We start from the raw sequence: 27,771 nt of genomic DNA on the forward strand, positions 1-27,771 counted from the left end.
AGAGAGACACATTATGTCTCCTATCAGCTTACCCAAAATCCAAAAAATACCCTTTCTCAAAGCAATAAAAAAGGACCCACATTATTCCACCTCTAAAAGACTTTTGTGCTTTCTACAGCATTGCTGAGTAAGCAACTGAAATAAAATTATATCTGAAGAATTACTCAAGTGGCGCTTCTACCTTTTATGCTTTGTATTAACTGTTTAAAAATGATTACGTATAAAGTAACCAAAAATGCAATTTTTAAAAAATATTTTTGCGTATTTATCAGGATATGTAGGATATATACTCAGAAGGAAAAGTGAGTAGCATATTTATACCAAAATAAAAAATATTATGTTCCTTAAGGCCGGCATTATTATTATTATTATTATTATTATTATTATTATTATTATTATAATGATGGTGTGAATTTGACATGAATTGAGATCCTTGTAGGTTAGGCCTGTGAGTTTTGATTTGAGATTGGGTGTGTCTAGTGTAGTGGCGGGTGTGACCACCTGTGCTCTGACTCAGAAGCGCCCCCCCGCTTTCAGAAAGATTGTTCTGGAACAGAGGTTGGACCTGAGGTTTGAGTGGCAGGCAGCTCATGTGAGGAGCTCTGACCAATTACCATTCAGTATTGGCAGGGGGTAGGCCTCCCATATAAGCTAGGGTCACATGCTGCCTGGGAGGTTCTGACGGTGCAGGAGAAAGGGAGAATGGAGTCTTAGGTAGCTGCCACAGGAACGACCACACGTGGGGGGGGGGGGGGGCGCCGAGCGTGGAGGAGGGATGAAGGAGCCGCTAAGATGTATTCTTGGATAAAGTTCTTCACCATGGAGTTGGTGTCAAGCTGCTGTAGGACTGAGAAGAGCAGATTTCTGTGACCGGGGAACACAGAGCTAGCCCTTTGGAGAAAGTCAGTGTACAAGAAGCAAGAGGAGAAGTGTTGAAAGTAGTGAAGAATGCTGTGACCGGGAAACGCAGCGTTTGCAGTTATGGACTGGCTGGGAACAGTAGTCCGCCTATTACCGTGTGCTAGGCCATCGGGGAGAGGTACCAAGTATCTCTGGCCTGGTAAAGCACTCTGGTAATATTTTCCAAGAGACTGTATAGCTACCAAATTCACTGAGCCACCGGGGAGAGGTATTGTATGCCTTTGGCTTATTGATTTGCTGAAGCAACACCATTCAAGTACAGCCAGCAAACTGGGATTATTCAGAGTGGTCCCTTTTTGTCTTACTGGAAGTGAATCAACAGGAATCTAACAGTTTTGCAGTGGAGGATTCCTACAAGGAGTGAGTGCAGAGGAAGAGGAGCAATAGTCTGCAGTGGAGATATGCAGAGGAAATAGACTGTGAATGTTAGAAGTGCATCATTTTCAGGGCTAAAGCTGCCAATCAATGTTCTACAAATGTGATGACAATTCAATAAGTGCTATGGGCATCCCATATCTTCCTTTACCCCAGCCAAGTTGTATCCCGCAATAAACGCAACAAAACTATGCAAATGACTGCTCATTGTCTCAGAGGTGATCGATGGAGGTCTGGCAGCAGGGTGATTTGGTGGATGTTAGTAACTAGTGGTAACCAACCGCTACACATGCAAATTATGTCAATCGGCAAAGGCTCTTAGAAACACTGCAAAAATAATTTGTGCAGGCAAATTAGTCAGTGTGCATTGGTTACCTTGACAATTCCTCTAAGGGCACTTTCACACTGAGGCGGTGGGGGTGGTAGCGGTAAAGCGCCGCTAGTTTTAGCAGCGCTTTACCGCTGTTTAAGCAGCGATTTGACGCCCCTAGCGGTGCGCTTTTAACCCCCCCCCCCGAAGGGGTTATAAGCGTATCGCTTTGCAGGCGCTTCGGCAGCTCTTCCCATTGGTTTCAATGGGCAGGGCGTTTTAGGAGCGGTGTATACACCGCTCCTAAACCACCCCCAAAGATGCGGCTTGCAAGACTTTTTTTTAATGTCCCGCAAGCGCACCATTCCAGTGTGAAAGCACTCAGGCTTTCACACTGGAGCGACAGGAGAGGCGCTTTACAGGCGCTAAAACGCCTGTAAAGCGCCCCTGTGGTTTAATATATTCTATGATGCCTTTAGAATATTATTCAAGATGTGTTAGTTAACATGTAACTCTTCCAATGGTGTTCTAGTGACCCTGGTGACACCCCGTGATTCCCCCACTTTGGAGGGATTTAGTCTCACTTTCTGTTTTGGGTATAGGACAGGAAGTGAAGGGAAATCTCCTCAATAAGAAACAGACGGCAAAAAAAAAACCTCTGACTGGGGCTATAACCCTCACTTATTCTATCCAAAAGGAAAAAAAAGTTTCCTTTTTAATAAAAAGTGTATTTTATACTGAAATGTTGCATTACCTAAACAGCTGAACTAATATCGTGTGACATAAAAAATTGGAACTACCGTTTTATTTTCTATGGTGTCTGCTCTCAGATTATTTTTTAAACATGTCCAAAAAAAGCAAAACAATGGAGTTGGCTTATTATGTTTCACATCTAAAATGTTATTATAGCATATTTATATTATTGGGGTTCATATGATGATTAGGGGTGAACTTGGAATTGAATACTTACGTTTTGTACATCGTTCAGATCCAGCTGATTTACTCCAACCATGACAGCACTTGCCTCCACAGACATTAACCCTGAAACAAGCAGAGTTGACATTAATGGTTTGTACATAGTATGTAGACTATACTTTCTGTACATACGTATACTATATAATAACTTTATATCCTGTTAAGCACAAGGAACCTTCTCATTTCTGTACATCTGGGTCATTTCTATGGGATTTCCTGGAAAACTGAGAATACCCTATGGGGTTGATTTACTAAAGACAAATAGGCTGTTCACTTTGCAAGGGGAGTTTCTCCAGACATTGCAAAGAATACCCAATCAATGACAAGATTCACCAGCAGAGCTTCACCTTATTCACTAAGCCCTGGGGAAAGTTCCCTTGGAAAGTTTAACTTCCCCTGACTATGTGTTAAGACTCTTTCCACGTAGCATTTAGAGTTATTCCAACATATCTCTATTACTGTTTTCACTGGTGCAAAGTGCTGCCATTCAGATTTTACTTGCCAGTTGCATGTAAACTCTGGTGTTGAAGTCTGAGGTTAAAATGGTAGTTTTTAACCAGATTTATTGTTTTGTTTAAACAAAAAAACATAAAATTGAGCAAGCCCAAAATATTCTATTCAGTCTAAGCCTAAAAATGTATTCTGCATTTCAGTGGTTGAACCCCACTGCAAAAAGTAATGTAATAAAAAAGAGGATGGAGGGTGCTGTTTATTTGGGACCTGTGCAAGCAGAAGACTCTTTCATGTTGATACACAAAGACTGATAATGAAGAAAAAAGCTCCTGCGCACAAGTGGGTAGCTGACCAAGCGGTATTGGAATACCGGCCTTGCTGCCCTCAAGGATGGGGAATCCTAGCAGACAACGAGAAACAAAAAAGAAAGGGCGCACCAGCCATGTGCATTATCCTTAGGTAAAATTTATTATAATATTGATAAAAAGGAACTACTTACAAACAGTAGTAGAAGATCTCAGAAGTATAAAATAATCTTCAAATCACAGCATGTGGTAAAAGAGCAGCAGAGCCCACCAGAGGTGCCGGAAGAGCTCACAAGAATCACTGCTGGCTGACGCGTTTCGAGGGGAACACCCCCTCTTCCTCAGAGCACTGCAGTCACTGGTGCGCCCTTTCTTTCTTGTTTCTCGTTGATACACAAAGATCCCCTTAAAATGTGGATTCTCATTTTTCTTGAAAATCCAGTTCAAGGTGTATTTGTCATGAAAACATTTTGAGTCGATATGTCACTTAAAATGAAGTCAAAATGTTTTAATAAAATGGTGCATCATAGATAATAAGGGATGATTATATAGAATATGAACTTAAAAAGATTTGATTACATGATACTAGTGCTGATGTGTCAGTTATGCATTTGACAACATTACTGGAGAGCTTTAGATGCCTAATATTCTCATTTATTAATTTACACATATATTAAGCTTGTGGGCATGACATCAACATTGCTAGAGGGTCAGAAAAAGAAATCTAGGTTTGTGCATGGTGTACATACCAATGAATGACAAAACATCAGCTGAGACCTCCGTTACAGTCATAAGAATTCACACAGTAAAACATAAAACGTTAACAAGATTAAAATACTGTTTCTAACGTTGGTTATATCTAAACTAACCTCTTAAGGCCTCATGCACACTGGGCTTAAAAACATTACTTTTACAGGCACTTAGCATTTTTTTTCAGCCTGTAAAAGCATCTCTATACATACTGTAGGTGTTAATAGGCGTGCAAGAGGAGTAGTGTTTACAGACTGCAAAAAAAAAAAACACATGCTGAATGTGCCCAAACACATAAATGCTAGACACATTTAGGCACCCTTAAGCTTTAACTACTTGGCGCCTGCGCTATAGCCATAAGACGGCCTTAATTGCCGGGAGGATGTCCTGCGGGTCGCGCGCGGCGAGCTCTGTGATCACCGAGTCTATGAGGCTCGGCCGATCACAGATCCGAGTAAGGGGTCGATCCCGGCCCCTTACCACGTGATCAGCTGTCAGCCAATGATGGCTGATTACGTGATGTAAACAGAAGCTCGATAATCAGGTTTTTCTTAATCGGTCCCTCACTCAGAAAGCTGCGGCTGTGCCCACCAGTGTCACCTGCCAGTGCCCACTGTACCACCTACCAGTGCCACCTATCCGTACCCACCAGTGCCACCTACCAGTGCCCACACTGCCACCCATCAATGCCCACCAGTGCTGCCAATCAATGTCCATCACTGTCTAATAATCAGTGCCACAGATCAGTGCTGCCTATCAGTGTCACCAACCAGTGCCCATGAGTGCCACCCATCAGTGCCACCTATCAGTGCCACTTATCAGTGCCTTTGTGCCACCTATCAGTGCCCTTCAGTGCCACTTATCAATGCCAACCATCAGTGCCACCCATCTGTGCCACCTCTCAGTGCCGCCTCATCAGTGTTTATCAGTGTCACCTATCAGTGCCCATCAGTGCTGCCTATCAGTGCCCATCAGTGCAGCCTCATCAGCGCACATCAGAAAAATTACCTGTTTTCAAAATTTTATGACAAACCATGAAACAGTTTTGTTTTTTTTTTTCAAAATTTCGGTCCCTTTTTGTTTCATTTAGCAAAGAATAAAAAACCCAGCAGCAATTAAATACCACCAAAAGAAAGCTCTATCTGTGTGAAAAAAATGATAAAAATTTAATTTGGGTAAACGGTAGCATGACTTGTCATTCAAAGAGTGACAGCGCTGAAAGATGAAAATTGGTATGGACAGGAAGAGGGTTTAAGTGGCCAGTAAGCAAGTGGTTAATGTATTCTGATAACCAGAATAAACAAATATTCTGGCCAATAGAATCCATTAATGCTCAAACACTTGACCTGTTTAAATGCGCTTAAATGCATGTGCAACACACGGCTTTAGGCCGAGTTTTTAAGCAGCTTTTTCCTGACAGAAGTTCTGGCGTTTAGAGGAGCAAATCAAACACCTCATGTGCATGAGGCCTAAAATGTAACACTCTATCAAAATATTGTATAATGAGTAACATTGTAATGGCTTTAGTCCCCAGGCACTTCAGCTCATCAACTACAAATAATGGTAATAATAATAATAATTAATAACAATAATATGATTGTGGGCACTGTCAACACTTCCTCTTGGTATCAGCAGCTGCCATTATGACTGTTGAGTTTTTAGTAAATACACAGCAATAAGTTTTATGGCACCACTCCTATCACTGAGTGTACTCACAGGCTCTCCAACAGAATTTGAGGTAGGGGAGTATGCTTAGTAGAGAAAGTGAACACATATGTATATCCTCCCTGAAAGAGGGACAGACGGTGCAATGTCACAGATATGCAATGCAAAGCATGTTGGTAAACAAGCCCAGTAACAACATAAAGCTGATTAATACAACTCAAGGCAGCTCTCGTTGGCAGCTGACATCCACCCTTTGGTAACACTGTCTCGATACTGGACACCTCATTTACAGAACTAGGGGTTGGGGTCAGTGGTGTATTTAGGTTTTGTGCAGCCCTAGGCCTGACTAAACTTGTGCACCCCCTAATTTAAATATGACCCACCCCTTTCTGTCAAGGCCATACCCCTTCATGTTTAGGACCCACCCTATCATCTGTAAACCACACCCCTTCCTCTTTAGGCTCCACCTTGATGGTGCTATATAAGTACCTGAAATAAATAAATGAATAATAAATTAGTACTGTGACAGTACGCATTCTTAGCACTGATCACTGTATTAGTGTCACTGGTCCCCAAAAAAAGTGACACTTTGTGTCTGATTTGTCTGCCACAATGGCGCAGTCCCACCATGTACATGAAAGAGTAAAGACCGGGCATCCATACTTTAAATCCATAGTGTAGGAAGCGCTTGTAGCTCGGGTACGAGCAGTTTTATATGTGAGTAGCAGCTACATGTAACGTATTTTTAATCAAATAAAATGGATTTGCACTATGAGTGCCCATGCCCGATCTTTACTCTTTCAACATGTACATGGAGTAGAGAAGTAAATATGAGACTGACCCAATCTCCTATCTTTCACATGGTGTAGATATTTTATTGTTCCGGTGAGTGAGGACACATAGGTGGGGAGGACAGAGTATTATACCTGGGGCACTGGAATAATGCATAGAGGCACTGAACATTTTCATATCACAGCATATTACTGTACATAAATTATGTATTGATTATATAGCACGGAGCACTTTGGAGCATACGAATTTTCACTGAATGCGGACTGTTTAATGAATTTGTAGCATGGAGCACTTTATTGCAGTATCTGTATATTAACTGTAAACCCTCAAGGTTTTTCACCTTATGCATTAAGGTGAAAAACCTCCTGTCATGAAGCAGCCCCCCAGAGCCCCCGTTTTACTTACCTGAACCTTGTCTTTCACGTGCCGGGGACGAGCACACCAGCTCTAGCCAGTGTCTCATGTCCTGATTGGATAGATTGATAGCAGCGCGGCCATTGGCTCCCGCTGCTGTCAATCAAATCCAATGGCACGGGCGCCGGGGCCAAGTCCTGCTGTCTGTGTCAAAAGAGTGCCCTGAGGGACAGCGCTTCTCCGACGTGGCACTCGAGAAGAGGAGGAGTCAGGAGCGCTGCTGAGGGACCACAGAAGAGAAGGAATGGAGCCACTCTGTGCAAAACCAACTGCACAGAGGAGGTAAGTATGACATTTTTGTTTAACGCATATTAAGCACTTTATATTTGATTGATCTATTGCTCCTAAGATAGAAAGCAGTTGTAAACTAAATGCAACTGCTCTTGTTGAGCACAGAATTAAGAGACATGGTGCTTTCTATCATCAAAGAGATAGCTTCTATCCCTGCCTGTTACCTAGCAGACCCAGGTGGCATTTAATTGCAGCTTTTGTCCAGGTCTGACAAGCAGCAGATCTGCACCACCAGGGACATTGCTGGAGTCATGTGTTTGCTGGGGACAGACATATGCAGCATGGATTGGAGTCATTGAAGGCACTCTTAAAATCCTCCTGAGCTCTGTGCTAGCTACACAGGTCTGACTGACAGAAGGTGGGCAGAGACAAGAGCCAACAACTAAATTGTTCAAACTTCTCCTTGTCTACATGCCACACAGGCTTTACAAGTAGTATTAAAATTTGCACTGGACCTAGTGCACTTACATGATTTAGGAGGATGCACGGTGCACCAGTGCTTGCTGAGCGGGCAGGATGTGAGTTCTCTCCTATTGAGTCAACAGAGCCCCGGCCGGAAGAATGCCGTGGAGGAAGGTAGGCGGAGCATTAGGCTCTGCCACCGGCAATTGTACTGACTCTGAGTGCGGCCAGTCTGGAAAGTCACCGACCACTTGATAAGGGCGCCAGTCCCTGCCCCCCCCCCCCCCTGCACAGTCCGTCCCATGCCATGATGACACTGGCTCCATACAATGTAGCGGCTACAAAAAAGCCGCCGTGGACTATTTTGCAGCGGGACCTGGGAGGAGTGGGAAGATTTTTATCGTGTAGGGGGGCGGCCCCCTGCAAAGTTCCGCCCTAGGCCTGGGCCTTGTTGGCCTAGGCTAAGACACAGCGCTGGCTGGGGTGGAGGTTGACAGATACCTCAAAATATTAATTGACCCCAATTGACCTTCCATCATTTATCAACCACTTGACTCCCAAACATTTTCTGACCCTCTTTTAACCTAAGCCATTTTATCAACCCCTTAGATAGTCCCAATATGTCCTGGGGGTCAATACTGACCAATTTGGGGAACCCTACTTTGGTCCCATGTGAATCAAGCAATGCTTAAGGTAACATTAGTATATGGGTGGCAACTAATTAAAACCAAGCATTTCTAAATAGACAAATTCTGTAGCACTGGTGAAACATACTTGATTCTTTTATGAAGGCTTGAACCAAATAAGATTGTTCACAAAATTTCCTATCGACCAAGTGACACTAAGCTATAACTTTAAAGAGATAAGATCTGAGAGATTTGAAGTCTGAATTGCCAAAAATCCATTTGATAAACCATTTTTTAAAGGCCCACTTCAAAAGATCAGAACTATTAACTTTTTACTGTGTCCCTATTTGGAAGATTTTTTTTCTTCCTTCCCATATATTTGAAGAAAAAAGTGAAGAAAAATCTTCTTATGGGGACAGCAATAAAAACAAATGTTCTTGTAGAATAAGCAAAATGCAGAATCCCGGTTAGTATTTTATGTCCTTTGCAGCTGAAGAGATTTACCTTCATTTCTTGTCCAGGTGTCAGACAGAACAGAAAGATAAATGTCTTGGGGACACAGACAGCATTTCAAATCTGCCTAAATATCTTTTCTACTGGGAAACATACAACCCCAGTTCCGAAAAAGTTGAGACACTGTAAAATCTACAAAAAAACTGAATGCAATGATTTGCTAATCTTATAAGCCAATATCTTTTTCACAATAGAAAATAGAAAACATGGAATTTAATTGACTGAGAATGTATAATTTTAAGAAAAAAGTAAGGTAATTTTGAAATTGATGGCAGCAACAAGTTGGGACAGGGCAACAGTAAAGCTGGCAAAGTAAGTGGTACTAACAAGGAAGAGCTGGAAGAACATTTTGCAACTAATTAGGTTGATTGGCAACAGGTCAATAACATGATTTGGTATAAAAAAAGCATCTTAGAGGGTCAGAGTGTCTCAGAAGTAAAGATGGGCAGATGTTCACCATTCTGTAAAAAGCTGCGTCTAAAAATTTTCGAACACTTTCAGAATAATGTTCCTCAACATAAAATTGTAAAGACTTTAAATATATCATCTACAGTACCTAATATTATCAAAGTTTCTAAGAATCTGCAGAAATCTAATGAGGACATCTGGTATTGGACGAAATATGTGAGTGCATGTCACTTCTGGTTTTCAGCTTTCTGGGCAACGGAATGCACACTGGCTCTGGGGACAATCTAAGCAGAGTGGCGGCGCACTTAGACATACAAGCGATCTGTACAGTGCCTAGAGAGAGCGGCACCTGAATATTGAGCATAAGTATGGAGAAAAAAGGCCGTGGAGAGCAGTGGTATAGTGGAGGAATCCCCTACTGGCATGCGATATCTAACCAAGTGCTGTCAAAACTTTTTTGATTTAAAAGGTCCATTACCTCTGGTGAGTGTATTGCAGTACTGGGAAGAGCACAGAGGGAGCCTTTATTACATGTGTTAAGCAAAGAGTGGCACATTGAGAATATTTATTGAAGAAGCGCAGAGACTTTACATATGCACTTAATTTTTTTAGCACTTTATTTTTTGCAGACTTTTGATTTGATAGACACTTTCATGTTATATAAATGTATTGCACTTTGTTCAATTGCACATTAGTTATATATATATAGCAGGAAACTGAGCAATCACATATTAGCACTGGTATAAGCAAGCAGCTTAAGGGGTTTTTACAAGTGCTGATGTGTTATATTTTCATAAACATTTGATATGTTTTCTATTTTTCTTTTCTAAATAAAATATGGGTTTATGAGATTTGCAAATGTGTTGTGTGAAAGGTTGTGTGTATTTCAGGACTGAATGGACAGCTATACAAATACTTTGGCAGATCATATTCAGCTTGTATATTTAGCTCCTTGTGTAGTTATTTCAGCTTACACCTAACTATCCTTAAAACTGCCCCTCCCCTTCCCAATACCTATGCTAACTAACCTGTGCAAAAAAGATGTATCTACCGTACTTATCTATTCAGGCTTCAGGGAGAGGAGGGAGCCACTGAAGCCAATGGGTGAGGTCACCGCTCTACTCTTTACTAGTCATTTTTGGAGCGCTCTCTCCTCTCCTCTGCAACCACCATTGTCTGACACAGGGGAGATCACGTAACCAGACCAGAGCAGCCTGAAAATAGGTAAGCATAGGTTCTTTGATGGGTCAGGAGATTTAAAGTGGAACTTTATCCATCACAACTTGATAAAAAATAATGTTCTTTGGCAAGGAACATACATTCCACACTAACAAATTCATGTGTGCTCTAAATTGCCTCCAGCATTGTTCCTGTTTTTTTTTTTTTTTTTGCTGGATGCCGCCATTTTGCTGAAGCACAGAGCCCCTGAGCAGCTGTAAATCTTAAGGCTGTCAGCAGATTGGCCTCTAGTGGCTCAACAGCATGTTTTTATTACCCTCCCAACCACAAATGTAAATAGGCCATTACGCAGAACTCCACAAACAACTAAATACACAAATGCTTGTTTAGTTCCTGTGGAAACGCACCCTTATGCCTGGTACACATCAGAAAATCGTACGAATGATACCGATTTCAGAGCGATCGTACGATAATCTGATAATTCGTACAGAGCTTTTGAGAGCCAATCAGGACAGCTCATCCGATATTATTTGATCGTAAATGCACGAAAAAAAATTTCGTACAATGCCAGATCTTACGATTTTCATTTCATCTGTACAGCTGTCGCTCGAAAATGCAATACAAATGCATTACAATACATGACATCACTTCTGAATTTTTATTCTGTCATACATGAATTTTTGTAACTTTAGTAAACTTATCAGATTCGATCTTATATTAGCATGCAAAAAAAAAAAAAAAAGACGACGATCATTCATCCAATAATCTCATAGTGTGTACCGGGCATTACTGTAGTAGAAAAAAAAAAACAATAGTTTTGATTATATTTTCAATATGTTTATACTGGCAAAATATACTGGTAAAGTGGATGGAAACCCCATTCATGAAATTTGACCTGGGCACATATATCTGTAGTGTTTTCTTATCTCTCTCCAAAGCGCTGAGTCCCATGTGTTTCTGCTGTTTTATTTCTCTGTTATCAGCATGATAAATTCTGACAAGTTCTATGAGACTGGAGATAAAAGCAGCCTGAAATTTGTCTGGGGGAAGGCTGCTATAAATAGATTAGCAGAGAGCTGGTCTTGTCACAGCACAGCTCTGCAACTCTCTGCCTATGTGGAGGGGGGGTGCCTGTTCTCCAATCAGCTGTCTCTCAGTGTAATTCAAGACTACACTCACAGTGCAGAATGAGGAAGTAAAAATTCTAACCCGATGTAAGCATTCTAAAGAATATAGAAAGGAAAAGACAGCAGATATACATGTAAAACTTATGTAAGGAGATTTGTTTCATCTCTGTTCACTTCACTGGGTATATGTGAGGGTTTATATCCACTTTAAGACACTCCACTGTTTCTCAAGTGATATGGGGGTTGAATTAAAATCAGCAAATGGGCTGTTTACTTTGCAAGGGAAGTTGCATTTTGCAAAGGGATTTTCACTAGAGCTTAAAGAATGTGATGAAATTGCAGGGAAAATTTAAAAAACGCATTTTTGATGATGGAAGTTAGCCAAGCTTCCCCTCATTCAGTAAGCTCTAAAGATAAAAATTTAAGTGAAAAACTCCACGCCACACTAAAAAGAATAATAAATGAGTGTGTAAAAAAAAAAAAAATTAAATAAATTGCTGCTCCCCTCAAAGAGTAATGTGCTCCTAGTGATGGGTGAAAAATTAAATACAGGGGGGCACTATATGTAAATAGTCAGTAATTGATGTACCAACCAATTGTGAAGCATAGATCTACATATATAATTAATAAGTCTCAAAAAGGTGAAAACCCATAAATATGTGAATAAAAAACACAAAAAAGTTCATAGCAACACATAAATGTGAAAAAACTTCAGTCTTCTGATTTGATCAGTGTCTTCTGACCAATTAAAAAGTAGCTATCTATATATATAATTGATAAATCCCAAAAAGATGTGTGCACATAAATATGTGATTAGTAAAACACAAAAAAGTCCACAGCACCACATAAATCTGAAAAAAGCTTCAATCTTCCGATTAGAACAATGTCTTCCAACAAAGATTTAAAGTCCTCCACCAAACTATATAAAAGCTGCGATCACTAATAGTGAGATAGATAAGTGATCTGCTTACCAGATCAATTTGACTTCTTTCCTAGGAAAGATAGTCAAACTGAGCTTGTGCAGGATAGTGCCTGCTCACATGGATGGGATGGATGTGATAGAGACCTTCTTCCTCAGCGGCAAAGGCAGCATATACAGGAAAAGCAAGAGAACATCCATAGCATAATTCCGTTTTTATTGATAAAATCAAAGTATAAAAAAGTGGCCAAATGGCCCCTTACATTTAAAAGTGCCTATCCCAGGCACTGGGGCTGCTGGCTTGTCAGAGGGATACTGTGTGGAGTTGCCTCCGTCTCACCTCCGTGGATGGCGTGCGTTCCAATGGCTTACAGCGACAACCAGATGGACCGGATATTGCGTAAGTAAAAGAACGTGACCAGGTACCGTCTCGATGTACGTTTCGCTGTTTACGTCTTCAGGAAGCGTACCTGGTCACTGATGGGCACGTTTTTTTATAGTAAAAATAATTAGTAGGGAGAACTTAGTGCGCAGTCTCAGTCTCGGTTAGGGAACAATAATAGGTTTAGTCTTTGTTACATTGGCAAAAAAAAACAAATAGATGTACTATTTATAAAATTTCCCTTATCCCACACACATATAAAAACTGTTATTCTATAGTTAGACAGTGAATGGTATACCTCCCTTGGGATTTAATATACTAGATAATTTCAACAAATTCCTCTAGATGGTGGCACGTATTCCGACAACAAACTGCAGTATGCCACACTTCGTTGCCTGATACAAACGCCGCCTAGGTAAAGAGTAGTGAACAATTATATGTTTATAAGGGGAATATTTATAAAAGGGAAATAATAATAATAATAAATTATATTGTAAAAAGGGGGAATATTATTAAAAGGCAAATACTGGTAACACATGTAAAAAGAATGTTAAATTGGACTTTTGATATAAAGCAATTCAGGTCCAATTCTATGTTCATTCCCAATGGTTGCATACTTCTCAGTTTGTAAATCCACCTAGTTTCATTTTTGGAGATTTCTCTTTTCGTGTGAGTCCCCCTCCAATGTTTAACTATTTTGTCAATTCCATTAAAGGCATTAAAGTATGCAACCATTGGGAATGAACATAGAATTGGACCTGAATTGCTTTATATCAAATGACTAGCCCCCCTTATTTTACAGTTTTTTTACTGTCAAAGTCCAATTTAATATTCTTTTTCTTTTTACATATGTTACCAGTATTTGCCTTTTAATAATATTCCCCCTTTTTACAATATAATTTATTATTATTATTATTTCCCTTTTATTAATATTCCCCTTCTTACATATAATTGTTCACTACTCTTTACCTAGGCAGCATTTGTATCAGGCAGCGAAGTGTGGCATACCGCAGTTTGTTGTCAGAATACGTGCCACCATCTAGAGGAATTTGTTGAAATTATCTAGTATATTAAATCCCAAGGGAGGTACACCATTTACTGTCTAACTATAGAATAACAGTTTTTATATGTGTGTGTGGGATAAGGGAAATTTTGTAACTAGTACATCTATTTGGGTTTTTTGCCAATGTAACGAAGACTAAACCTATTATTGTTCCCTAACCGAGACTGAGGCTGCGCGCCTGCGCACTAAGGTCTCCCTACTAATTATTTTTACTATAAAAAAACGTGCCCATCAGTGACCAGGTACGCTTCCTGAAGACGCAAACAACGAAACGTACGTCGAGGCGGTACCTGGTCACTTTCTTTTACTTACTCAATATCCGGTCCGGCTGATTGTCGGTGTAAGCCGGTGGAACGCACGCCATCCACGGAGGTGAGATGGAGGCAACTCCACACAGTATCCCTCTGACAAGCCAGCAGCCCCAGTGCCAGGATAGGCACTTTTAAATGTAAGGGGCCATTCGGCCACTTTTTTATACTTTGATTTTATCAATAAAAAACAGAATTATTCTGCTTTCCCTGTATATGCTGCCTTTGCCACTGAGGAAGAAGGTCTCTATCATATCCATCCCATCCATGTGAGTAGGCACTATCCTGCACAAGTGCAGTTTGACTATCTTTCCTAGGAACGAAGTCAAGTTGATCTGGTAAGCAGATCACTTATCTATCTCACTATTGGTGATCGCAGCTTTTATAAAGTTTGGTGGAGGACTTTAAATCTTTGTTGGAAGACATTGTTCTAATCGGAAGATTGAAGCTTTTTTCACTTTTTTGTGGTGCTGTGGACTTTTTTGTGTTTTACTAATCACATATTTATATGCACACATCTTTTTGGGATTTATCAATTATATATATAGATATCTGCTTTTTAATTGGTCGGAAAACACTGATCAAATCAGAAGACTGAAGTTTTTATGATATGTTGCTATGAATTTTTTTGTTTTTTTCATTGACATATTTATGGGTTTTCACCTTTTTGGGACTTATTAATTGTATATCTAGATCTATGCTTCACGATTGGTTGGTACATCAATTACTAACTAGCTGGCAGCTACTATTTACATATAGCACCCCCTGTATTTAATTTTTCACCCAAGCTCTGGGGATAATTCCCTTGCAAAGTGCAACTTCCCTTGAAAAGTGAACAGCTTAGTTGCTTTTCGTAAATAAACTTCTAGTCTTCTGCACCTGTACCATATTCAAAATTAGCAAATCTGCTTCCCTCTCATGATCAAAGTCAAGACACATAAAAGAAAAACAACAGATGGTCTTTGACAGACGTTGACACAGTCCTTTGTAATAAGTACTGGCAGGGTTTCCCTCGTTTTATTAAGTAATACAGCATCGGCCCTTATCTATAATAAGGAGATAAAGATCAGACTTCAAGAAGTAGATTGCATGAGAACAATAAATACTGCAGCGACTTGTACTCATGGTCTAGAATATGTGAAAATAGCACTAGTCCACTGATGTTATAGTATTTATTGTATAATAAAGTATAATATTAATTAAATAGAACTTAATTTCTTCTAAATATAAATGTAAACAAAAAGTATAAATGATTCATAATTACTTCACCTATTCAAAAAATAACATACTGATATTTAACTACGTAATATGCCACAACAATTGTTCATTCATCTCTAGGGGTTCAGCTACTGTATATCCTAAAAGTACCCATAAATATGGAGACTCTGTGCTATTCAAAGCTGACTCCTGATGGGTTGATTTACTAAAACTGGAAAATGCGAAATCTGGTGCAGCTCTGCATAGAAACCAACCAGCTTCCAGGTTTTATTGGCAAAGCTTAAAGTGATTGTAAAGTCTCCTTTTTTTTCTATTAAAATAACAAACATGTTATACTTACCTGCTCTGTGCAGTGATCAGCACAGATCCTCCTCTTATTGGGTCCCTGGCTGGAGCTCCTGGCCCCTCCCTCCTGTTGAGTGCTCCCACAGCAAGCAGCTTGCTATGGGGGCACCCGAGCCAAGCTGCAGCTCCGTGTGCCAATTCAACACAGAGCTGTGGTTCAGCCCACCCCATCTCTCTCTCCTGAATGGCTGAGTTTGAGTGACCGCACCGGGAGCCAATGGTGCCACTGCTGTGTCTCAGCCAATCAGGAGGGAGAGTCCTGGACATCCGAGGCACTCATGCACATTGCTGGATAGAGATGGGGCTCAGGAAAGTATTAGGGGAGCTGCTGCACATAGAAGGTTTTTTACCTTCATGGATAGAATGCATTAGGATAAAAAACCCTCTGCCTTTACAACCACTTTAATTCAACAAGCTAAAGTTAGAAGCTAATTGGCTACCATGCACAGCTGCACCAAATTTTGCACTCTCCGGTTTTAGTAAATCAGCCCCAATAGGTCTAGTTTCTTAAACACATAACACACTGTACAAGCTTGCCTACACTGCAGGTCAACTGTCACTTTCCCTTCTTTACCCACTTTTCTTGTCTGAATCCTGGTTCTACTTTGAGGCTGGGTTCACACTAGTGTGAATTGGATGTGGGTTTGCAATTCGCATGTCTGAAATTGTTACCGGCTCTCTATGGAGCTGGTTCACACATCTCCCGAGCGGCTCTGGTGCGAATCTTGTGTAGGAGCCCTGTGCATCTTTTGGTCTGTTTCAGGTCAGAATTCAGCCCAAAATTTGGGCTGAAATCGGACCTGAAATGGTGAACAGGGTGCTGTGAGCCACTCCAGCATGCAGTGTGAACCCAACCTTAAACAGAAGTAGGTGCATAACCGTATCAAGCTCCCCTTTGAGAAGTATGTTGAGCGATTCATCCCATGATATAGAGGCTATAGGACAGCTACTAGTTGATAACCAAGGAAAATGAAGGAGGCAAAGTGGAAAATGTTTACGGCAGGGGAAAGAAGAGGAGAGCAACAGCTAACAGGGAACACAAGAGGGGCAGGTATAGTAAAATAGGAGCAAAAAGGCCTGGAAAGTCAGGAGGCAGAGTGTGAGTTAATCAAGTACTGGGGAGAGTGATGAAAAGAAAAAGCAGAAATAGAAAGATCATGAATGGGGAAGGTGAGGATAGAGGTAGACGAAAAGCTTGAGCTGTTTTAGTTATCAAGGATAGTAAGACAAACATAAGGCCTCTGATCGTAGACAGGAGATACAGGGGGTCAAGCTTGATCTGATCATGGATCATCTGGAGAATAGGCAGACTGAAGTTAAGCATACTTAGAGAACAAAGGGAAATACGACTGACTAAGATGAAAGGTAGAGCAGGAACAAATTGTGCACAGGTGAAAGAGGAGACAGAGGGGTTGATTTACTAAAGGCAAATAAACGGTGCACTTTGCAAAGTACAGTTGTGCTCTACTGACGTCTATCATCCAATCATGTGTAAGCAAAAATGCTGTTGTTTTTTTATTTTCCGTGATTGTACATGACCAACATGTGGATCACCGCACGTGATTGGATATACTTTGCAAAGTGAATCTTTACCTCATTTACTAAGCTCTGATGCAACTGCAATTTGAAAAGTGCACAGTCTATTTGCCTTTAGTAAATCAACCCCTAAATGAGAACCGATTATAGTTAAAAGAGAAGTGTGGGATTAGACAAAAAACAAACTGTCATACTCACTTATGTGGATGCAGCATCAGTCGGATGCAGCATCTGTCCCCTGCCTCCTCTAAGACCACGTACTGAGCGATAAACCACAGCTGTTTGCTCAGTTCTTGGTCTTTAGTGACTGACAGTCACCAGCTCTCTGCTCTACCTCTCCAGCGCTCACTGGAGCGCCAGGCTGTGGAGGGGGCGGGACCGGCTGACTCCCAGTAGCTTGCTGAGAGGATAAGTCAGCTGCCAGTCCAGGCATCTGGGTGGATACAGACATTAAAGTCGGGATCGCTCCAGAGCCTGGACTGGCTGATTGAAGTCAGCGGACAGCAGACTTTAGCCTGCTGTTGACTGAAAATGGGTCATAGGAGTGCAAAACGTAGTGCAGTTCTGTGACCCACAGGAGAGAAAGGGCCAAAATAGCTTTATCCCTACTTCTCCTTTAAAGGCGAAGGGAAGAAAAAGTAGCAGCATATTATGTTTCACTGGAAGAGAATGCAGAAGAGAAAGTGGTCATAGACTGTAGAGTAAAGAGAGAGGAAGCTGAGACAGGAATGATGGGTCATGTATTAGTTGTCATTTCTTCCTCCTGTAGTTGAATATGTGGTGCTGCCTTTACATTATTAGGGATATATATTGGATTATTAAAGTGCTATCAATTATAGGGAACTAAAGCAGTAGGCTGGCAAGAGAAATGGTATAGAATTATACAGTATGTAACCTGATAACATATTTCATTATCAAAACTTAAGGGTTAGTCAGGGGACCAAATGTAAAAGGTATAGTTATCGGTCAGAGAGCATACATGAAGACTGCATTGAAGATTGCCTTTGAAACGGTCTCTGCACCATTCAAGATCTTTCAGGTATCTGAGGTCTAGACCATTGCAGAGAAACTGAATTTGTTGGGAGGCCTGAGGACTATAAATTTACAATCACTTTTAATGAAGCACAAGAGCTATCATAAATGATAGCTGTTCCCTTTGTTAGGGAAGGTCAGTGAAAAATTTGAACCAAATTGGCCATCCCAGAAAATTGAATCACATTTTTTTTGTACCACTGGGAAGCTTAGGGTGTTGTAGTATCAGTGCTTTGGGTTTAGTCCCTTCTGGTAGATCTGTGTAAGAACAGCTGAAAATAAATAACCACAGAGGGGTGGGACCTGTGTCACTTAATGGATTACAAGAAAATGACTTTTTTGGGCAGCCTAAAGCCTCGTACATACTACTAGTTTTTTTTCGTTCAACCCAGCGGGTTGAACAAAAACAAACTTACAGCTCAGGTCAGAGCCGCTGTACTCACAATCCAATGCTGTGCTATTGTGTTCCGACAAGGGGATGCCCCCTGCCAGATCGGGAGCTGGTTGGCAGACCTTTCTCAGTCATGACCCTTTGACAGAAGCCAGCCGAACGCCCAGCTTTTGTCAGACTAGCTGCCATACACACAGGCCAAATGACAGCCGGTTTCTATTGAACTGGTCGATGCTGCCCGACATTCGGTCCTTGTGTACTAGGCTTAACTCAGAGATGGTAAAGAGAAAACAACTGCTAACAGGCCCATTGACAACAATATGTAAACTGGGGACTGTCTGCACCTTAGGAGCCACCTGAAAGACCATACACCCAACCCTGCCACCAACTTTTGCTTGGCAACACTAATGTGAGAACAAATACCAGTTTTTAAGCTAGCATGGGGAACCAATGTCTGATGCCAGGATAAGAAGAAATGTTCAATAACCTTAATCATCTCTTCTAAAGAGAGAATAAGTTCAGTAGCTAATCTTTGCTTAGTTTGGTTTCTCTTCTCTGCACTATTTCCAGTTCTCTAATATCCTTTTTATGGACGGTTGCTCAAAACCGAACCAAACTGCATATTCCAGATACGTTCAGATTAGTTACTAATGTTTGAAATTAAATTTTCCTTTTCTTTTTTTTTTATTATTATTGCTTAATTTTAAGGCAAAAAAGTATGTCTTTCTCCCTCTCTGGTCTCTACCTCTTTTAATACAAGAACATATTTTGCTTGCTTTAGAAATTGCAGCTTGGCATTGCATGCTATTATTAAGTCTATGATCTACCAGAACACCCAGATCCTTCTCAGCCATTGACTCACCCAGTTGTACTCTAGTATGATGCATGTATATTTTTAGCCCCCAAGTGCATAACTTTACATTTATCAATATTAAAGTGGTTGTAAACCCTTTGCTATAATTAGGCTTGCCTGTAGCTGCATTGGATATCTCCTAAACCTGCACGGTTTAGGAGATATCCCTGTATTTGCATGTGCCGACATCATGCGGCACATGCGCACTTAAGCCAACTGAAGCAATGGCACATACGTAGTGTGCCATTCGTGGTGGCTCCCGGACCCATGATAACCGGAAGCAAGCCCCGGGCGACATGTCGGCGGCCTGAGGGGGAGACGAGGACGGCTGCGGGGGCTTTGTTCTCAGGTAATTCATAATGAGCTAGTATGCTATGCATACTAGCTCATTATGCCTTTATCTTGCAGGGTGTGTTTTTATTTTTATTTTTTTGCAGGAGGGTTTACTTCCTCTTTAAACCTTATTTGCCACATAGTTGCCCAATTAAACAAGGTATGCTGGTAAGTTGGCAACATAGATAGATAGATAGATAGATAGATAGATAGATAGATAGATAGACAGACAGACAGATAAATAGCCTACTTGTTTTCAGATATTATGTGACTGGCTGGTTTATTTTAGTATGAAACAAACATAGCTTGCAATGTGAACCCATACGGGTCATTTTATTAAAAATTCTCTGAGGACGCTTTTCAGCACGTACTGATTTGGCACTTGCTAATATCTACATTCATCAGATAGCTTGTCAAATTTTTGCCCATCCCTATACTATGTGTAAACAAATTCTCCCCAGGTTTCGTTAACTATTTGAAGCTGTGCTATTATAGGTACATACCAGAACCGAAAGATAAAACTGCAGCTGCACAAATATAAAGGGTGAGGGAAGTCAGGTAACTCTATATCATTTTTTGTTAATGGTATGAACAAGTTAGCCCCCCCAAAAAACACAATATAAATCCTGCTTTGGCTTGATTCTGTTAATTCACACATGACAAACCGTGGCAATAATTTCATTTTTGAAAGTTGTCAAAAATATATTTTAACATTTTAAATTTTGTCTGTATCAGTTCATTATTTATCAGTGAAAGATATCAGCGAGATGATATCACAAATCTACTGGTTCCATGTCTGAACAATTTGTACTTTATTTAATCTGTGTGCCTTGTTCAAAAATAACAGATCTAGTAATCTTATTATATCAATTCAGATATTTTCTCATTTCCATATATGGCAAAAACACTTTGTTACTTTCAAAGCTGTTAACTGTATTATTGATTTCTCAATATACATTTGATTTTTAACAAAAAAAGCAGGTATTACCATTACTTTACCATTACTTGAATATGCTTCTTTACTTGATAATTTTTTAGTGGAACAAGTGAAAAGGGTAGCTTCAGTAATAGAAATGAACTGAACAAATAATCTGTACATCACTTCTGTCTCATGTGCAGTTCTCCTTAGGGCACTTTCACACTTGGGCGTTGGGGGTGTCGGCCGTAAAGAGCCGCTATTTTTAGCAGCGCTTTACTGTAGTTCTAGCGACACTTTTCGGCCACTAGCGGGGTGCTTTTAACCCCCGCTAGTGGCCGAAAAAAGGGATAAAAGCGCCCGCAAATCGCTGCTCCCGAGGCGCTATGCAGTCACTTCGGTGGCGCTGCTCATTGCTTGCAGGACTTTTTTTAACGTCCTGTATGTGCACCGCTCGGGCTTTCACACTGGAGTGACAGGAGAGGCGCTTTACAGACTCTACTTTTAGCGCTATAGCACCTGTAAAGCGCCTCAGTGTGAAAGTGGCCTTAATGATGATACCTGATAGGATGCCTGTACATTGCTCCCATTCTCTTCTGCATCCCATCCCTTATGAGCCTTGCATGGATTTGTTTAGCGTTATGACACATAAAATAATGCTTCCTACGCAAGCACAGGATTTGCACAGGAAAAAAGGGCACCCAAAGCATCTGATAAAGTGGCCCTATGAGTGGACCCCAGCAAACATGGTTCGAACAGCAACTCTGGGAAGCCAAAAGCATGGATCTAAACCAGGCAAACCATATGAAGGTAAATTGGGCATCTGGCACTCCAGGAGGCAATTCCCTTAGTTTGTAATAGTGTACATTTGATTAGTCAGTCTTTAGGTAAAAACAAAGTTGAACCACGGTAAGGGGGTGATTTAAAAAGGGGTAGCTATCATGTGGGTCCAGCAACTCTGCAAAACATATACAAGAAACAAGGGAGGGTGATCTCGTAAGTATATCTTGTACAGAGCCTACCGGTCGAGAATTTTTTGCTAGATTCCTTGGTTATACCTATGTATGTATATATATATCTGGTTCAAATAATTTTTTGGATTTTTTCAAACTTGAGATTTGCATAAATTAATATACCCATTTGTATCTACTTATAATAGAACAATGTCCACGGAAGCTGCATGGCGAAACATGTTGAACTCATGTGTGGAAAACTGAACAGACATGTGAATACACTGCATAAAATAAGTGACGTCTGTTCCTTTCTATGTGACTATTGTCTTTTGTCCTTTTTTCATGTTGTTGTAATAAAATAATTATTTTTTTCATACTTTGTTCTTACATATTCATTTTATTATAATAAGCACCCACAAAGTCCCATACTGCCAATCTGGTTTTTCTCAGTAATAATATATCAGTGTTTTGATCACTCTAATCCATCATTTTATACCTTGTAAGTGTTTTTAATCTTGTGCAATAAATGATACTGTTTTAATACTACACTTAGAGAGGTGCCTGCCCTCCCCCCTTGTTTCTTTTATATGGATCACACCATAGGTGTCCCACCACCTCAAACCTATGGCAACCCACACAGCCTCATTCAGGTGCACGCTGCTCTACTGAATGATTGCCAGTCATCCATTGTCCTGGCGGCTGTCATACACAAACTGCTATTGCGGCTGGCTCCCCACTCTTCTCTTTCTTACCTAACACACAGCCATGGAGAAAGGAGCCTTAAGCCGGGTGGACTACATCTAGTGGCATCCATACAGGGGTTCTGAAGGTAGATACTCACAGTTGTGTGATGAGCTTGGTGTCATTTCGAGAGCATGTGAGTTCATTATAAGTCATTTTATTGAAGTTTATTGCAGTACAAGGGCAGGCGCTTCCCTGGTCAGTTGTTTTTTGTTTAGGATGTCCACAGTCTTTATTTTGGCAAGTCAAGGGATGGCTGCAAAGGCCCTGATATAGTGAAGGCTACAACACTGGTTTGGAGCTTTTTGGCTGGTCATACCTCAGCTTGAGAGTGGGATTAAAGGGGATCTGATTAATAAAAAATTAGATTTTTTTTTTTTTTTTTTTTTATCAAATAGTGTGTAAACATCCAATAGGGATTGTTCCCACTGAAAATGATGGCCCCGATTGTTTAAAATCTTCATTATGCTATTCAAAATATAAAATTCTGAAATTCTGAACCATTTCATTTCATTGTCACCCATGACCAGTTACCAAAACACTTAAGAGGCCCATGCTCTTGAAAAGGTTGAGAACCTCTGAACTAACCCATTCTTGTCTGTTTCCATCCATGTGGCATACAACCAGATTGGCCAAAAGTGAATTTGTTTTGCCTCCTTTGTGTTGCTTTAAGTATTTGGTTACTTCAAGACTGGCTTTTGATTTTTTTTTCATTCTCAAGAGCTTTCAACAGTCTATTTCTTATATGTGCCAAAAGTGACTCAATATTTTTGCACATCATTGTTCTTTGTACAATTTCAAAGCAACAGAAAACAGAAAATTGGTAGGATGCCTATATTATTTGCAGCTGCTGAGACAAACAAACAAAAAAATAATTCCATTTTCATAAATGTACTCTGTATGTCTGTGTGTATGGCATATAAAGGAAAAAGAAAAAAAATCCATTCTAGCATTAAGGTTGAAATTTCACTTCAATTTTTTCACCAGTGGGTTCTGCCTCCAGTCCTGAATTTAGCTGAACAGAGTGACAGGGAAAATGCTATTGTTCTATTTCATATATATAAGCATGCCACGGGACTGTGACGTCATAAGGGGCGGGGTCACCGGGTGACATCACCCGGTGACCCCGCCCCATGCCTATATAAGTTGTTGCGCACCATGCACGCAGCATTACAGCGGGAGAGAGCATCGTGTCAACATCAAAAAACCTTTAAAAACCTGTATAGTGTGTTTTTTTATTGACACTTTCTTTCCCCAGGTGAATGGGTAGGGGTACGATGTACCCCATACTCATTCACATAGGGTGGGGGGCCGGGATCTGGGGGGGGATTCCGATCCACAGACCCCGACAACCAACAGCCAGGGTTGTCAAGAAGAGGCCCTTGTCCTCATCAAAATGGGGACAAGGTGCTTTGGGGTGGGGGCCACAGGGCGCCCCCCTTCGCCAAAGCACCCACCCCCCATGTTGAGGGCATGCGGCCTGGTATGGTTCAGGAGGGGGGCGCTCGCTCGTCCCCACCCCCTTTCCTGACCGGCCGGGCTGCGTGCTCGCATAAGGGTCTGGTATGGATCTTGGGGGGACCCCCACACCGTTTTAGGGGGTTCCCCTTAAAATCCATACCAGACCTAAGGGACATTGCCGCCTCCTTCTTGCACTCACTGCAATAGGAAAATGTGTTTTTCCTATTGCAGTGAGCGCGAGATGTACAGTACCCTGTCGCCGCGCGCTGGAAACATTTTCACGGGCAGGTGCTGTAGCTGCCCCTGCGTCGTATTTGGTCCATTGGACCAGCATACAGACGAACGGATTTCCCGATAGGAACTGGCTCCGGCGAAGTTCCGGCGGGAACATTTGAAACATGTTTCAAATCTAAAGTCCATCGGATTTTAGGCTGAAAAAGTCAGTCGGAAGTCCGATGAAGCCCACACACGGTTGGACTGTCCGACAGATCCGTTCTGGCAGACAAGTTCGGTCGAAAGGTCTGCCCGTGTGTACAGGGCATTACTTTCACTTTCAATGATAATGGTAAACAGGACAAATAGATAGAGTGAATCTCCCTAATGGGGGCACAGACAGCAATAAAAACCTGACAGGTGTTCTACTCAACCTCCACTTTATCCAAAACTAAAAAAAAAAGTTTTTCCTTTTGTTATACTTTAAAGTGGAACTTCCAACAAAAACTAACTAACTCTAAATCTACTGGCAGCCACTTTATAAAACTAATCTATCTAACCCTGTAAAGCAAAAATTGCTATACATACCTTTTCTGCAGCCGCTTCTGTCTGGTTTCCAGCGGCGGAAGCGCTGTGAAGGAGACAGACAAAACAGCTGAGAAATGCCTGGGAATTGACGTCACCAATAGGCTTACTATGGGGCTTCGATTGTCGGCTGCCTCTTCTGCACACACCTACAAAGAGAGGCTGCCACTGATAGCTCAACATGGGACCAATGCGGCTGCAGAAAAGGTATGTATAGCGATTTTTGCTTTACAGGGTTGGATAGATCAGTCTTAGAATTGTTGGAAAGAACAACAGCATGGTTGCTTATAAACAGACAATAATTTCTGCATTATACCTATCTATGCAGCAGGTGGAGCTGTAGTATTATAATGTATAGTTCATGTATTACATGATCTAACAGGATATATTTCTATCTATGTTCAGTGCACTTTGTTTGTATTGCAATCCTCCATAAAAGCAAAGCTTTTGCTGCCAACAAGAAGCTTTCAGCACATTATATCAATACCCTGCCAACGAGCATGTGGCTGCCAGTAGATTAAGAGTTAGTTAGTTCTTGGCTGAACTACTTTAGGTAAATCAACCCCAATGATTTCCATATTTAGGTTTCTGTGCATTAATGTTGAGAGACCTGATCCAAAAAGGCAGAGACTACGCAAAATTGGCTATTATATTTTTACATTCTTTAAATACTGCATGCCTAGGATCTACTTAACCACTTAAGCCCTGAACCATTTGGCTGCCCAAAGACCAGAGCACTTTTTGCGATTCGGCACTTCGTCACTTTAACTTACAATTGCGTGGTCGTGCGACGTGGCTCCCAAACAAAATTTAAGTCCTTTTTTCCCCACAAATAGAGCTTTCTTTTGGTGGTATTTGATAACCTCTGCGTTTTTTATTTTTTGCGCTATAAACAAAAAAATAGCGACAATTTTGAAAAAAACACATTATTTTTTACTTTTTGCTATAATAAATATCCCCAAAAAAATATATAAAAAAAATTTTTTTTCCTCAGTTTAGAATGATATATTCTTCTACATATTTTTGGTAAAAAAAAATCGCAATAAGCGTTTATTGATTGGTTTGCGCAAAAGTTATAGAGTCTACAAAATAGGGGATAGTTTTATGGCATTTTTATTAATATTTTTTTTTTTTACTAGTAATGGCAATCAGCGATTTTTATCGTGACTGCGACATTATGGCGGACAGATCAGACACTCTTGGCGCGATTTTGGAACCGTTCACATTTAAACAGCGAGCAGTGCAATTAAAAATGCATTGATTACTGTGTAAATGTGACTGGCAGTGAAGGGGTTAACCACTAGGTGGCGCTGTAGGGGTTAAGTGTGTCCTAGGCAGTGATTTTAACTGTGGGGGGAGGGGCTATGTGTGACACGCAAACTGATCACCGCTCCCGATTACAGGGAGCGGTGATCAGTGTCAGTGTCACTAAGCAGAACGGGGAAATGCTTGTTTACATTAGCATTTCCCTGTTCTTCCACTCCGTGAGACGATCATGGGTATCCTTACTGTCCGCGGGGCCCGCGATCACACTCACAGAGGTGTAAGGGCAACGTACAGGGCAATGTACAGGTACGTTAATCTGCCTGTACGTGCCCTTCTGCCGAAGTATACCCCCTGTGAGCCGGTCGGCAAGTGGCTTGATTGACATATTCATTTAATTATCTATTTCCTTCTGTGAATTGAGTTTACCGCCTTTTCATGCCATATTTACAGAGCGTTTTCAGTATTTGCGGTAAATACACGCAAAACTGTATTGTGAATTGACAATTTCAGGATTGCATGCGATATTTAACCACTTAAGGACTGCCCACCGCATATATACTGCGGCAGGACGGCCCTATTGCGTGAAACAACGTGCCCGTACGTTGTTTCGTGCACAAGTCACTGTAGGCGCGTGTGCCTGCTGCACAGCCGGGGAGCTGATGTGCGGGTCTGCCGGCCGCAATGTCCGCCGGTCACCCACGGTCGCTCCTCAGAGAGGCAGAACAGGGATCTGCCAGTGTAAACAAAGCAGACACACTTATATATATAGTTTGCCGTGGATTTTTAAAAGGACATTATTGATGACTAGTTTGGAAATGTCAGCTTAGCAACCCAGGAGCCTATTTATAAAGATTGTCATAATAACTAGGGTTTAGTTTTGACACACTCTTATTTCCAATATAGACGTTTGGCATAGAGAGCTGCAATAAAGTGAAAAACAAAGAAAATCCATTATTTGAAATGGAAAAAATGAGCGCAGAAGTTGTTCAGAGCTTCTTTATAAATAGATAAACAGCTGAAAACACAATTATTCATAAAATGGAAAGGGATCAGTGTCAATATTTCTAAATAGCGTCATTATTTTAAAATAGCAGCCACTGAGCTCTATCTTGTTAGTATAATACAGGCCAATGAACAAGCTATACGTCCTATCCAGACATTTCCAGGGAGCACCAGAGGTTTTGGTTTTGTTACATGACACTTACAAGTGTGTGGGGTTTATTCACATTAGGGCAGTGGTTCTCAACCTGGGGGTCGGGACCCCCTCGGGGGTCAAATGATGATTTGCCAGGGGTCACCAAATCCTTGGCTGTCCCTGGAGCCCTCAGCCGCCCACTCAGCCTCTTCCCAGCCGCCCATTCAGTTCACGGCATGACTGGGGGGGCAGAGACTAGAGGTCAGCTGACTGGTGAGGAATGGGAAGTGGGAGGGGCTGGAGGAGACCCTATCTCCTGATTTCGACATAGGTGTCACTGCTACGGGACACCACAAAGTCGGAGACACAGTGAGTAACACTACCTGTGATTATAGTTGCCATTACAAGTCCCCACTACAGTTCTCAGATCAGCAGATGACCTTGATCAAGAGCACCTAAGTTGGCTGATCAGAACTCCCCCCAGCACTGCCACTCATCCCATCCCCCACCAGCACTGCCACTCATCCCATTCCCCCACCAAGGAGTAAGAGAAGGATTAAAAATAGAGAATACATGGAAGGGAGAGGGAAAAAGGGAGAGAAAGAATAAGAGAAC

The 27,771-nt window shown here is 41.2% G+C and overlaps 1 protein-coding gene across 2 annotated transcripts in view; it reads right to left on the reverse strand.

The window, feature by feature from the left end:
- LTBP1 (latent transforming growth factor beta binding protein 1) overlaps nucleotides 1–27,771 on the reverse strand; it is a 548,083-nt gene that overhangs the window by 489,041 nt on the left and 31,271 nt on the right. For both annotated transcript variants that reach the window (XM_073627728.1, XM_073627727.1), the window contains exon 2: nucleotides 2,577–2,647. In XM_073627728.1, coding sequence (XP_073483829.1) covers nucleotides 2,577–2,647 — 71 coding nt within the window. The remainder of the gene's footprint in view (nucleotides 1–2,576; nucleotides 2,648–27,771) is intronic.

The sequence above is a fragment of the Aquarana catesbeiana genome, linkage group LG04 (genome assembly GCF_042186555.1).
Source record: "Aquarana catesbeiana isolate 2022-GZ linkage group LG04, ASM4218655v1, whole genome shotgun sequence".
Classification (NCBI taxonomy): Eukaryota; Metazoa; Chordata; class Amphibia; order Anura; family Ranidae; genus Aquarana; species Aquarana catesbeiana.